We start from the raw sequence: 13,741 nt of genomic DNA on the forward strand, positions 1-13,741 counted from the left end.
CCCGTCGTGAGATGACTACCGCACTCAAAATAGCAAGCTTATATGTAGGGAGCGACTTCCCGCATTTTGAAGAGACATTTCTCTTTGTGATTCACATACGGGGTCTTGGAATGGATCCAAAACGCTTTCAGTGCCTTTTGTGCGGAAGACTAGGCTTGCGCGCCAATATGAGAGCAGGGTCTTAGCAGAGTCCTGGATATATTTTTTGAAAGAGTCGCCGTTATCGCGTCTTCTCCTGGTCCCTCCCTACTAATCGACACTTTTGGCGAGATTTCTTCCTGAATTCCTAAACCTTCATGACTCCGCCTGGTCGAGGTTGAACTTCTTGACTTCTACGTATCCTCTCTGTAATACTATTTCGATCAGAACAGCTGGAGTGTGGTCATAGTCGAATGCGACATCCCAGTCAACTCTGGACTTTTGGTCGTCCGACAAAGAAGTGTTCCTTCCCAGAACGTAGTCGGCGTCTCTGTGATAGCCTCAGGCTGTTTTCGTAGTTGCGTGGGCACATTCAATTTTCAGTTTAATTCCTCTGCTACCCCGCAGTCGTACAAAGGCGCATCTTGACGACGCTCACCACCAGATTGTTGTGGTCATCCCATGCTTCTGCTTCTTGCCCTCTGTTCATTAGCACCATCGCAGTAGATGGCGTAGTTTTTGCAGTGATAAAGATTTGGTCTTAGATGCATGTTTTCCGCAATGTAGCCAACGGTGCACACAGATGTGCGAACAGAAAAGCTGGCGTTCACTGGACAGCGAACGACAGCGAAGAGTTGTACGTTGCGGAACGGATGTTACTTGTCGGAGATTCCATAGTACTTCTAGCATTTGACATATAAGCTTGTTGACTGTGCCATTGTACAGAGAAGAAGGACTATACTGCAATGTTTGGGAAATTTGCGCCGTATAAAAATCAAATTCTAATTTGTACTCTCCACTGGAGTAGAAAGAGATGCTTCATTGAGTTCCGTGGAAACAGGGCTGCCACGTACATGTATAAATCAGAATATGTGTGCGTCCCTGGTTACAACGTTATTGTCAGTTCTGTTTTTTTTAACAAAACAATTATCATTTTGTATTGGGAGAGGACGAGGTCCCAATGAAGTTGTTGCGCGATGCTAAAATTTCATTTTGCATGTTTCTGTTGAATTTAGGTTAATGAGTATAACGTCCGGCTAAAGCCGGACTTCAGCCTTTTTGTAGTGTTCGCTTCGCTCGCCTACGTCGACCAATAAGAAATAACAGTAGTGACTTTTTTGTAAAATTATAATTGTTCTTTTTATCAACCCTTTCTTCAATTTTTTTTCCTCAAAAATTTAGGCATGGATGAGAGATTTCATGATTTTCTTTCTAAACGCATCAGTAGTATATTTGGAAAACAATCAAACTTGATTTTACATCTATGTTTTTCTGAAAAGTCCACAATTTGGAAAAATTACTCGAAGTATGAGTTTCCTCCGCTCCAACTATTAGCACAGAATGATGTGCTAGCATGAAATGAGGTGAATATCATCATCGTAGTGATGAAGATAAAACTCACCACCACGTAAACGCGTGTTGGCTAGTATTGCATCTAAGCAGCCGTTTGTATGTGTGTTCCCACTTTTTGGAGAAGGGATTTTAGCAGCATCAGGGAAATATCCTTGAAAACAAATACACGAATGAGTCATAGAAATCCATTCTACCGTTGGGGCTCTCGCGCACCAATCCGAGACAGTGGGATCCATCCCACCCAACTCTATGATTTTGTGGCTCCGGGACACGAATTCGACGCCGTAGGACCAGTCTCACTCAATTTTACCGCGTTGGGGCTCCAGCGCAGCAGACCGACGCCATGGTATCCGTCTCTCTCTTTTTTGGATTTCTTGACTGAGACACACACATACATAGACGCACACACGTGACAGAATAAGCTTGATATAATATAGCATGATAGTTTGCGAATTTGTATGTGTACATTCACATAGAAGTTTATTTACCCTCACTAACATATGATACAAGTTTGGCTTGTCAAAGCCAACATAGATAGAAGACATCTCTGGACAGTGGTGGAAAGGTACAGTGCTCCTCTATAAGGCGCATGGCGACGGTTCGGCACTCCAGAGTTTTGCACCATTATGGAGTATTTTCGTGACACACATACACACACACACACACACACACACACACACACACACACAAATCCACGGATTAAGCGCGTTATTATGTAGCGTGATCCTTAGCTCAAGCAATACAATTACAGCTGAGTCGCTAGCGAATATTGACACTTATCACTGCCAGGATTTTTTCCTGCATTGGGTCGTCATTCTGGGTATCTCTGCTACGGTTGCAACCTGTGAATAATAATGGAACGTTTTTTGGAATGTTTTGTTCAATCAGAGCTTCCAGAATTAAAAAAAGAAGGATACTTTTTGACACCGTAGAATTGAGCAGATTAGCAACCTTAACAGAAAATCTACGAGAACTCCGAGATCACGAAACATCATGATTCCTACTTCGCTAAGACAAGTGAATAGTGACCCTCAGAACAATTATTTCGAACGATCGAAAGTCAGAGATTGTACCTTCGAGGCGCGACGCTTGCGCGCAGGATGTTATGTTATCATGTTATATGTATGTACGTCAATATGAGTATGTATTTATGTATACTATGTTGAACATTCGAATGATATGATATCGTATGACGTTCAAATAATATGTAGGAACTGGCGTCTAAAACCATTCCACCATCCTGTGCTGTTAAAAAAGCTTTGCCGACGACGTTAATGGACTGCTTCGCTGGAGTGACGCATTTGGGCGGATGCGCCTATACGTTCACAGTTCAATACAGCATTTTTCGTGGTTTATAATAGCGGTATGCCGCACTAGAATGACTTGCAAGGGCGAACCAATGTGCTACGTCAGTGTTTTTATCATTTCAGATAAGTCCGGCACTAATTTATCGACCACCACGGATGTGAAAGGCTTGATTTGCACGGGGGCGGCTTCAAAACATCGATCGTGCAGCCATAGCCGAATTTCTTTCACATTGCGCTAGTGCTGCACCGACACCACAAATTAAATTATTTGTAAAATCTCAGCAACAGATTATTAGAGGGAAGCATAGCGGTTTGCTGAAAAAAAAAACAGTACTTTTGTAGTAAAGATTTATATATAGTCAGTTTATCGAATAAACTCTACGTATCGATCTGGATAAAATACTAACTGACATACATTAGCAGAGATCATTACCAAAACATTACGCTATAAAGTAGTAGCAAAATGATGCCAAGAATAGAGAATAGGCAAGAGATCAACGCACTCGAAAACACTGAGAAGGGGCAAATAGGGAAATGGAATAAACACAGCAATTAGCTTAGAACAAATATAGGTTTTTTTTTGGTCTTAATAGTGATTTTTTTATCACTGAGGTGCTGGTGCTGCAGGATCGGTTGTTGGTTGCGCCGGAGCACCGGTAGCTGCCTGAAATGATACATTCGTAAGTCTTTTCTGCAAAAATTTCCTTAAATGAACTGTTTTACTAAAGTGTTGCATTTAGATGAGATATAGCAGCCATTACCGTACTAAATGTCAATTTTAAGTGTCTTAATGTGGAGTAAAATGTAGTTTGGCCGGAGGGCACTCAGTGGCGCCCTTATTTCTGGAGGGGAGGTAAATCACTAAATCAATCGGGACCCTAAGACCTATGCATTAATCTTAGAGGGTCTATGTAAGCTAAAGTAACTAGGAGAAAAAAAAAGTTAGACAGAGCTTCAAGAAATAAGGATGCAACTGAGTTGCCCCTTCCCCTCTCCCATCCTTCCCCCAACTACATTTTCCCCACCAGGGTTATTGGATCAACAAAAAAAACTATCAAAAAAGAATCGATCAGCAGATTTTTTTTGCTATGTTGTTGTTATTTTTGCTGATCTACACACTCAAAACTGAGAGAAGATTGTGACACTGTGCAAATACGTACCGGATCATGATCCTGACTAGCTCCGGGAATGATCTTTCCTATCGCTTGCTGAGCCTGCGATGCATATCCTTTAGTAGTCTCTGCTGTAACAGGAAAAGCATCAAGCAATGAATGAAATGCATGGGAACGTAATTTGGAAAAAAAAACAAGAAAAAAAAAACAAAGAGAAATATACCTGCAGTGGACAGCACGTCCTTCGTCTTGTCAAAAATCGTGTTCAAAGCATTTTTCTGCAACGAATCGATTTCTATGGATGTTAATCAATATAGAAAATGATGTAAAATTTTTGAGTGGGCTCTGTCTTTGTCATTCGGGAACCTTTAGCGCTGGTGACCTGCTCAACGCATGATAATGCGAATTTTTTTCTGTAGAATAGAATTGTAAGAGCATAGGAGTTAGAGTTCTATTAGACCTTTGTTTTCCCAAAACCCTTAGTCCCCTCTGAGTTTTCTAATCCAGAAGCTGGAGCAATCACTGATTCTTTAGGCTTCTGCACAAGTTGTACATCTTAGCACTCATTCTCTGAACAGTAGCAGGAACATCTTCACTTTGAAAAGTACGGTAAAATTACAGTTACTAAGTTACAGGGTAAAAATTACTGTTACTAGTTACTGAGTAAAATTGCAGAAAGTTTAGCTAATTACGATATTTTGCTAACTCCCAATGTAATAAAGGATGAATGGATGGATCAAGGATAAAAAATGATGTTAGCGACGTGTTCAAAATTCCAGATCCCTAAAAGCACAGTTAATAAATTTTTCCCAGTAAAGTTTCGCAAATATGTTACCTACATCAAAACAGCATGTTATACCTTTTTTTACCGCTCTCCTTTCTTAGAAATTCATCACGCTATCAATTTGCATGGATATAGCTCTACCTAAGAAACTTCAGCCGTAAATGAATTGCCAAGAGGATTCCGACCCTAGTGACCCAACATCCACCTTCAACGGTGATTCTGATTATAAAGGATAAAGGATAAAGTGTACGGCGTTGATCAATCCCTATACGGATCCACCTACACCTTCGACCTCAATTCAGACTTCGTTCGAAGTTCATAAAAGCGTGTGCACCTTTACAATGACTTTTCGGGGTTACCCGTTGTGCCAAGTCAGTGTTTTTATCCTCCCAGATAAGTCTGGTACCATTTTAAGAAAATCAATTAAAAACTACGTTTCAACATGCCGAAATTCAAAGACAGTCGAACATGGGCAAAGTTTAGTACCAATTTATCGTCCCCAGAGTGATGAAGGGCTTAGTTGGCACTAGCGCTGATTCGTACATCCGATCAATCGTACAGCCACAGCGGAACCTCTGACGGACTTCACTACACCCTCTCCCTCTCTTATTTCGACTATAGGGGAACATTTTCTCGTTTCTTGAGTCTTTATTGCGTTAGAGCTCATATAGCCCCTCAAAAGTCTAATGTAACTCTAAAGAAATCTAAATCTATGCACTAGCAGTAATTACACCTTTATTACAAAAAACCAGATACGGCGCAAAGATCACAAAACGATCATCATCAACTGCAACGTTATCAACAACAATGCAACATTAAACCAGCTGAAGTTTGAGAAGATACCGTAGTAGACAAGATCGATGAAGAATAAGATTGGCTTATCAAACATCTTCCCGACTGTACAAGAGTATTGAATGTATGGAAACCATCAAGAAACATCTGTTTCTATAAAATCCCTCCGAAAACGTTCGAGGTGGTTCAACGGAGTGAAGCAAAACGAGCCCCCGACAATCATAAGTTTGTTTTCGAACTCGCTAAAATTTGCACGGATGCCACGAGAAACATCTAATAGGAGAAATTCACCACGGCTGTTGGGACTTTTACATAAAAAGAAGATGACCATTCTCTGGCAAATACGTTCGCCATTTGACATGTCATCCCAGAGGTCCCACTTCTTCAAGTTCGGCAAGTCATGCGTCGGTTATTTATCGTATGCTAGCTGTTTCTGTGGAAACAAAACCGAACAAAGTCTGAAACACCCATCACAAGTCCTCCTAAACACCGTAGCAAGGCTCTCAAAACGTTACTTATCGGGGTGCAAAGGCACTAATGAAGACCGTCCAGGTGGTGTTACTGTATAAGAGGTGGATGACATAATAACATCGGTAACTACTAGTGGACCGGTTGAGATAGGACCCCGTCTTTAGTAGCATTAACGGTTACCCCGTTACTGCGGTGAAATGTTCGCTGCAACGATGGACTAGCCGAGAGCTCAGCTGGATACGGCTCAAGGAGCTCCTCTGCGTCGCTCATGAAACTTGAGAACATCTTGGATAACAGCGGCTAGGGAACGAAACGAGTGGAAAAGATGCTGGGGCCAGCACGTTCAGTGAAGATGGCCCATCTAAGTATCTAAGTAATAAGTGACCTATGGTACAATGTCATCTACCCTGTTATACAGTGCCCTAGCATCCTGCTGTATCACAGCTTGGTCGGCGATATGAGTCGAATGCGACATCATAGACAGCTTTAGGTTATTGATGGGCCGACAAATGTGTGCTTCTCCTCTTCTTCTCTTTCTCCTTATACAATCGAACTGAGGCTTAAGGGTTGTCATTATTTGGTTGAAGACGCATCAAATGAACGAGTTCTGCCCAAACGAGCATAATTTATAAAAGGAATTAGCGTGTTTGACCACACATGTGTTTGTTCGGAACTAATCGGAAAAAAGAACACAGTCCAAATATTCGACGCCATTCCCTGGAATGAGATTGGATTGAGATGACATGGAAGTGAACGCAGTGTCGGTAATTACATCAATCCATTTCGCGTCAATTCAATTCGTTTTGCTGATGACGTCGTTCTTATAATCCTAAGTAAGTTCTTATTCACAGTCGCGGGTGTAGCGCAGTCGGTAAGAGCTCCCATTGCGACTGCACGATCGATCGATGGTTCAAAACCGTCCTAGACCTAGCCAGGTCTTTCATTCCTCCGGGGTCGATAAATTGGTACCAGACTTGTCTGGGAAGATAAAAACACTGACTTGACACATCGACTGGCCCCCGCAAGTCACTGTATGGGCAGGTTACACGTTCGTAAACCCCAAACGATTCTAATTTAAAGTGAACGTGCTGGTGCATCCCAAGCGCATGGATTAACGCCAGACACTTTATCCTTTATCCTTTAAGTTCTTATTATCTCCAGTCAACCAGACGTAACGAATGATCAATTTCAAGAGCACTTAGCCACTGAATTCTACGCGTGACGACAACGACGTAAAACCTGAAATCCCATAGCCAGACTGATGCCCAAAGTTCTCCAAAGAAAATCAGATACTCTTCGTGTTTCTTGAGAGAGAAGAAGCCGCTGAGAAACTTTTGCACGCGATGCCGAATAGAAGAAGAATTGCAGCTGCTCAAGAAAATCGAATACCACAGACGGCAAAAACGAAATCCTTCCAGGTTTTACCTCCTCGGGTGCAGTGTTAATTAAAAAATATCGACTTCCACTCCATAATAGCACGTTAATATACAATTTGACGGGCTTCGCACAGGCGTTGTGCAACGCTTGCTGCTCTCATTTCCCCAACAAAAAATAACGTAACAACGTCTCTGGCAAACATTGCTTTATCATATATTTTTTGATTCTTATCGACATCATTTATAAATTGTTTGTTACGGTTATGGGTGGAAATATGAAAAATTTTCTACAGAGGTCCCAACAGCGCAAATTGAAAAATTGTTCGCCAACCTATTCCCGAAAAATCCTACAAGATCTAAGAACAATTCATTACTTGCCTCATTGATAACAGGAATAAGCAGAGAAAGGAGCGTCGTAAAAATCGAACAAAGGATTTGCATCGTTGATTGCTGCGAAGAATTGTTCAAGCACGAATTTATCAATGATGTCACGCCCCCAATAAAACAATATTCGTTAAGCCTTATCGATCGAGTTTTTCCAATCTTACAGCTTTTAATTTCACTGAAAATTTACTTTGCAAGATTTGGTTGTATTGAATTTTGTAAGCAATTAAAATTTCATCGAGGACAGATGATTTTGTGGAACATAAGAGCGATAGTTAAGCTAGATCTAGGAAGTGGGCCAGGACAATAATAATGGTCAAAACGACATGAAGTACGATACAGCTGCGCAAGCGGTTGTACCGCTCGAAGAGGCGCGGCGGAGACAGCGGTTGAAATCGAGGTGGGACCAACGCGCAACGCAGATATGAATGGTGGTAGCAGGGGTCCTCATTCGATCCTAACCGCACCACTTCGGGCGCAACCGCTTACGGAACTGGACCATGACCACCTACTTCGTGTAGTTTTGACTCTACTATATTATGTAAGGAGCGGTCTAGATCCGATCGATAGAGGCCACAGATCAAGAGAAATGTTTGTAATGTTGTATTATATAATTCTAGACCTTCCTGCCAATATATTTCTGTCAAGACCTCCTGAGACTCAGTCCAGTTACGTAAGCAGCTGCGTTCGAAGCGATGCGGTGAAGCTTAGCGTTGGGATCGAGGTGGGACCCTTTATAGCACCACTCAGCGCTACAGTTCATGTCCCACATCGATCCCAACGTTCCATGGTGTAAGGACACGAAGCTCGAGCTACGGGAATAAAAAGCGCCTTGAGGCAGATTTCCGAAGTCATTCCGTCAAGCTGCCGAAATCAATAAGCAGCACGCTTGAAGCTGACGTCAGTGCAGGTCGAAAAAGATGCTCGAAAGCAAAAGGTTGAACGAACAAACGCGAAGGACAAGGACCCAGTCACCTCAAAACGATGTCATTCACCAACGATGAGAAGTCACAACCTCTGACATTTCGGAAAATGAGTTTCGTCTCGCATCACACAGCTGGAAACCCCCTTCATTTCCACTATCTAATGTATGAAAGATTAAAAAGGTGTATTTACATAGTTGGAGGAACTCTTATTTCTTTTATCTCCGTTATAATACAGATAATATATTTAATTTTATGGAAACTTCCAGAGCATTTTGGTTATCTTATGAAAAATAAGTTTTGCCAACTGAGTGAACAAAAGCCTAAGGGATAATTTTGCAGAAGAGGGAATTGTGAGTTTATCGATGAGGTGGAAGAGTATAACAGAAAAAAGAGGGTAGATTTTGCGCTAAAGAAAGATTGTTCTTCAAAATTATTATTATTATTGAAATGATTAATTAATTATTATTGAAATATTGCATTATTTTCATGTTGTTCCTATATAGTTAAATTTGCATACTTGAACTCTTAAAACCTTTCCGCCAAGTTTTTTTTTTCTCCACACACAAAAAAAAGAAAGAAAATCGCTTTATCGCAGATTTTCAGGAACTGAATACAATGATGTGAAGAAAGCTGTCATTCTTGGGTTTAAATATGGGACGATGAGCTATGACTGCATTCTGCGTTCTCATGGAATGAGCGCCTACAGTAACCACCTACAGTACCTTGTAGTTAGAAGGGAAGTTAATTGCTATTTATCGTAAAATACGCAAAATCCTCTTCAAACTACACTCACACATCCTTAAACCTACACATGTCTTCTTAGCTTGTATTGTGTTTAAGTGCTACTTTTTTTGTGGTGTCTGTTTTTGTTATTTGACCCTTCTTTACACCGTTCGTTCACGCATGGATAACCATGTAATAAATAAATAAATAAATAAATAAATAAATAAATAAAAAGTGAAAAGGTGTACAAATAAATAAATGTCTACTTGGTTTTAATCGACAGAGATTCACATTGATGCTCACAAACGTCAGCAAATTTTTAGCAAAATTCTGTTCCCGTTGTCCCAGCTCTCGATCCAAGTGCCACTTAGGGCAAGCAAATTAGACACCAGCGTTTACGCGGAGCATTACGTCTAGTTAAGCCTTCCGACGCCCCAGCAATGTCGTTATCCTCGTTAAAGCTTGACTCCTCGGGCAAAATAGGTCATAATTCAAGCTGTTTTTAACTTCCATCCCTTTAACTCACCGTTCTTTCAAAAATTTCAAAAATAATATTCAATGTAGCCAGAAGCGCAACTTATTAAAATTAATTATTAATCTTATTAATCTTATTGAATTAAACTTATTAAAATAATACTCAGTGCTCCGCAAATTTATGATAATTTCGAGGCCGCGCATACAAATCTGATTACTACCTGCTCGCCGTGGCCCCGCTTGTACGAAATTGAATCAGACGTCTGAGTAAAGGTTCTGAGCACGTACGAACTGCATAACTTGAACAGTAACATGGCGAAAACTATGTAGATGTTGGAAAAAGATGCTGTTCTCCAGCACATCGCCAAAACCAGCTCAAGTAGATCAAATACATAGCGTGGAATCTTAAGTTCTCGGACATTGTCGACCTGAAGGCATTCTGGTCGCTCGGTCCTGATAGGTGGTTCACACGAGACACAAACTCTCTGAAACCTATGGAATAATGACGAATATGTGGATTCGGTGCGAGATGTAGTTCAAGGAGATTGGCTAGAGGTATATTCAAGGATATCACGCTTCGATGAAGAACACTGGTAATCGCGTCAGACGATAGCGCTAGCTCTCCGACTAAGTCAAGTAAGTCAAAACATGATAGCTCCAGCTTGGCCAGATCCGATTACAGTATCATTCATTATTCCACGTGCGATTCCGAAACGATTTCGGATGTTTTCTTTTTTGTCAAAACTATCTTCTATATAGTCATCACACTCAAAATGTGTTCGAAAATGGGCCTCCCTCCTCTTTTAACGAGATGACGACCGCGAATTGCCGGGGGGCTTCTGATGAAAACAACTTTTTTATGTCTATCGCTCTCTAAACTGACACTCTCATCCCAGCATGGAACCTGTGGCGCGGAACCAACACTTTTTAACTGACCATGACTCGCTTACTTTGCTGCATAAGAAGTTAACTTCATCGTAGTCACGATAAAAATTTAATAAAGAGTTTAGAAATGTGTAAGTACTTCAGACCTACTTTCAAAGTGTTTAAAGTATTTGCAATGAGTAGCTTTTGATTACAAAATAAGTCATTAAAAACTAATTTTAACAACAGTTCTTCAGTTCTTAACAACAACAACAAAAACTAATTTTAACAACACGAAGTCAGTTCCAATTCTTCCTCATTCTCATCACTTATTTTTATTTATTTATATTTTATTGTACATTTTATGTTATTTACATATTTCTTCTTATAATTATTTTTCATATTTATCATTTATTATTATTTATAAATCTATATTTTCTTACTCTAACTTAGTTGAATCTTTCTCACTCTTGTTGCTTACTTTTATCTATTTAAATCATATTATGTACATTTTATATTATTTGTTATATATTATATATTTCTTATAATTATATTATTATTTATTATATATTATATTTTGTATTTTATATTATTTCTCTCATAATTCATTTTATTTCTGTTTACTGCGAACCTTCGTATATAACTGATGAACATGAAACACTGGCCTTTTTTTTCTGGATTTTATATAAATCTGAAAATTCAGGAAACTACATAACTAAAGTATGTCAACTCCAGTACAATCATTAAGACTTCATTAAAAACAAAATGAGTCTAAGTAAATTCGTGTGAAATCACATCATTATGTGGCTGATTCTCACATCTAACGGGAAATGTTAAGGCTAAGAAATGTTGAACGGTTTTTTTTTCCTACATTAGAACTCATTACATTGGAGCTAAATTATGTATTACTTTCAAACAGTGTGTATTTATTAAAAGTAGATAATTAAACAACAAAAATTTTTTGAGTAAATCTAGGACTGTTGCTGTGAGTGGAGCCCGATTGAAGAGTAAAGGCCACAGTTGAAACTTCCCGAAAAAAAATGTGGTGTGTTCGTGACTCAACAGAAGACCAATAATTAACAACCAATCTATCTATATGCGTTTATACTTCCTTTTTAGCAACTTATGGTAATTTGTGTACATCATCTTATATAAACGTTAACGCGAATAACGCGACGTACATCAGACGTGACAACGACAGAAAGAAAGACACGAAACAAAGTAATTTGAACCTCAGAGGATATCTATAGCCGAGAAATCATTAGACTTTTAACGGATAACGTAAAAGCTCCTCCGAATTTTTCTTTTTTTATCCATTTCAGATTTCATGTTACGTTTTCTATTCTACACCTTCACGCTAAATACAGAACTACACATTCACAGCTGAACGAACATAGCACTCACCGCAGCATCGGCAGTTCCAGCCATATTCGTCGAGAGCTTGCCGGACGAGTGTCTGCCTCATCGATTCCTCGAAGAGCCACACCCTCTTTGCCTCTCTGGGACTCTCAAATAATACAATTACACCGACCGCGGGAGTGTAGAAGAGAAACGGGGCATTGGCGTAGCTGGAATAGAATGAATAGTCTCTCCCTCTGAAAGCATATTAAAGGACCCGTTTCCAAATTAGTTAACTCGACGCCAACGCTGTGCATTGGAGAAGTATTGGAGAAAATTTCACGCTAACGGATGGTGCGGCGGCACAATTGCACTTTTTCTGAGCAACAAAACATATAGAAACAAATTTTCTTTGTCGAATATTTCAATAAATCTTAATAACACAAATGCGAACTAGTTGCGAACACAAAAAGACTCATTTTCTCGAATATTACTCCAGTAAGGTAGCGATTAGTATTTTGTAACCATTGGGTCCTGAATCAAGTCCTGAAATTGTCCTGAAACACGTCATTAGCACCGCCGGTACTACGGCACAAACTTCTTCTACCTGAGTCTGTAAGTATTCTGTTGTTGCTGGGTGAGACTTAAGAATCCTGATGTTCGGAGCGAGGGCATGAGGAGAAGAAACCGTGTAGATGGAATTTGCGATGTGTACCTACGAAACTTCCGCTATTTTCTAAATACATTCTTGTAGTGGAACCACTCTCCTAACCACTCATTCGCTATACGGTTACACACTTCAAAATGTGTAGAACTTCTTGGTCACTACCTGTTTCCCAACTACAGACGTCCCTGTTAGAGAAACTTTTTTTAAAACCCGGTATTTCAGGCAACTTGATATTTTCTCTGTCGGTTCTTTCCGCATATCAGCGTTGAAAATAACCAACTTACCACCCAAGGTCAGAGAAACGGTTTTCAAATTTAGAACTTTCGAAGCTCAGAGATGTTTCCTCTCTCTTATTCTTTCCGACAACATGTGAATATTTCATTGGAAGCCCTATTCATGGTGTTTTCTTAGAGTGTTAACACAATCCAAATAGAATAAAGGCCTTATCAACAAATAGTAGAAGGCATACTTTACTTCTCAGCTTTTTGAAAGATTTTTTTTTCTTAGTTTTGAAAAGTATGTGTACTTAGAGATTCTAAACGATAAAATTGCTAGAAATAGATTGCCGAAAAAAATTATGTGAATGTTGTGTTCGTTTCAAACCAGGTATATGCAGTGGATTCGATCAACTACCTCTCATTGCTGCTCGGAACGAGGCCTCTCTCTCTCTCTAGTACGAGAGGCACTCAATGAGTTCCAGCTACGTTGCTATACGTTTCTTGCACTCCTCGTCATCATCATCGCTCGAAATCATCGACGTGCGGTTTAAATGGAACGAAATAAAACGGGAAGCTGAAAGTGGTTTCTGCTTTGTGTGGAGCAAATTCTACGAAAATAGTTTTGCTTCAAAAAAAAACGCATAAGCTTCTGTTTCCTTCATACATTTCTTTCCACCACCTATTTTCATAGCTCATATTCTTCTTTGTACTACTTATTATATCTTGAAATATTTGATGTATTACAGAAGTGTGAGAGTTTATCTTTCCTCGAATCTTGGCATAATGACTGTAACTTGTCGGTTATGAATGTGAA

General features: G+C 39.8%; 2 protein-coding genes across 3 annotated transcripts; both read right to left on the reverse strand.

Moving 5' to 3' along the window:
• Positions 1–294: 294 nt before the first annotated feature.
• Positions 295–637, reverse strand: RB195_012924 (uncharacterized protein; the record flags this gene model as incomplete). Its single annotated transcript, XM_064202523.1, has 2 exons — positions 295–469; positions 540–637. The coding sequence occupies 2 exons, from the start codon at positions 635–637 to the stop codon at positions 295–297; spliced, it is 273 nt and encodes a 90-aa protein (XP_064058404.1).
• Positions 638–3,402: 2,765 nt separating this feature from the next.
• On the reverse strand, positions 3,403–12,132 carry RB195_012925 (uncharacterized protein; the record flags this gene model as incomplete). Of its 2 annotated transcripts, none has more annotated exons than XM_064202525.1 (4): positions 3,403–3,462; positions 3,959–4,041; positions 4,134–4,188; positions 12,109–12,132. In XM_064202525.1, the coding sequence occupies 4 exons, from the start codon at positions 12,130–12,132 to the stop codon at positions 3,403–3,405; spliced, it is 222 nt and encodes a 73-aa protein (XP_064058405.1). The 2 variants fall into 2 exon arrangements, with proteins under 2 accessions (XP_064058405.1, XP_064058406.1); XM_064202524.1 differs by lacking the exon at positions 12,109–12,132 and adding an exon at positions 6,138–6,227.
• Between the last annotated feature and the right edge of the window lie 1,609 nt (positions 12,133–13,741).

The sequence above is a fragment of the Necator americanus genome, chromosome V (genome assembly GCF_031761385.1).
Source record: "Necator americanus strain Aroian chromosome V, whole genome shotgun sequence".
Taxonomy (NCBI): Eukaryota; Metazoa; Nematoda; class Chromadorea; order Rhabditida; family Ancylostomatidae; genus Necator; species Necator americanus.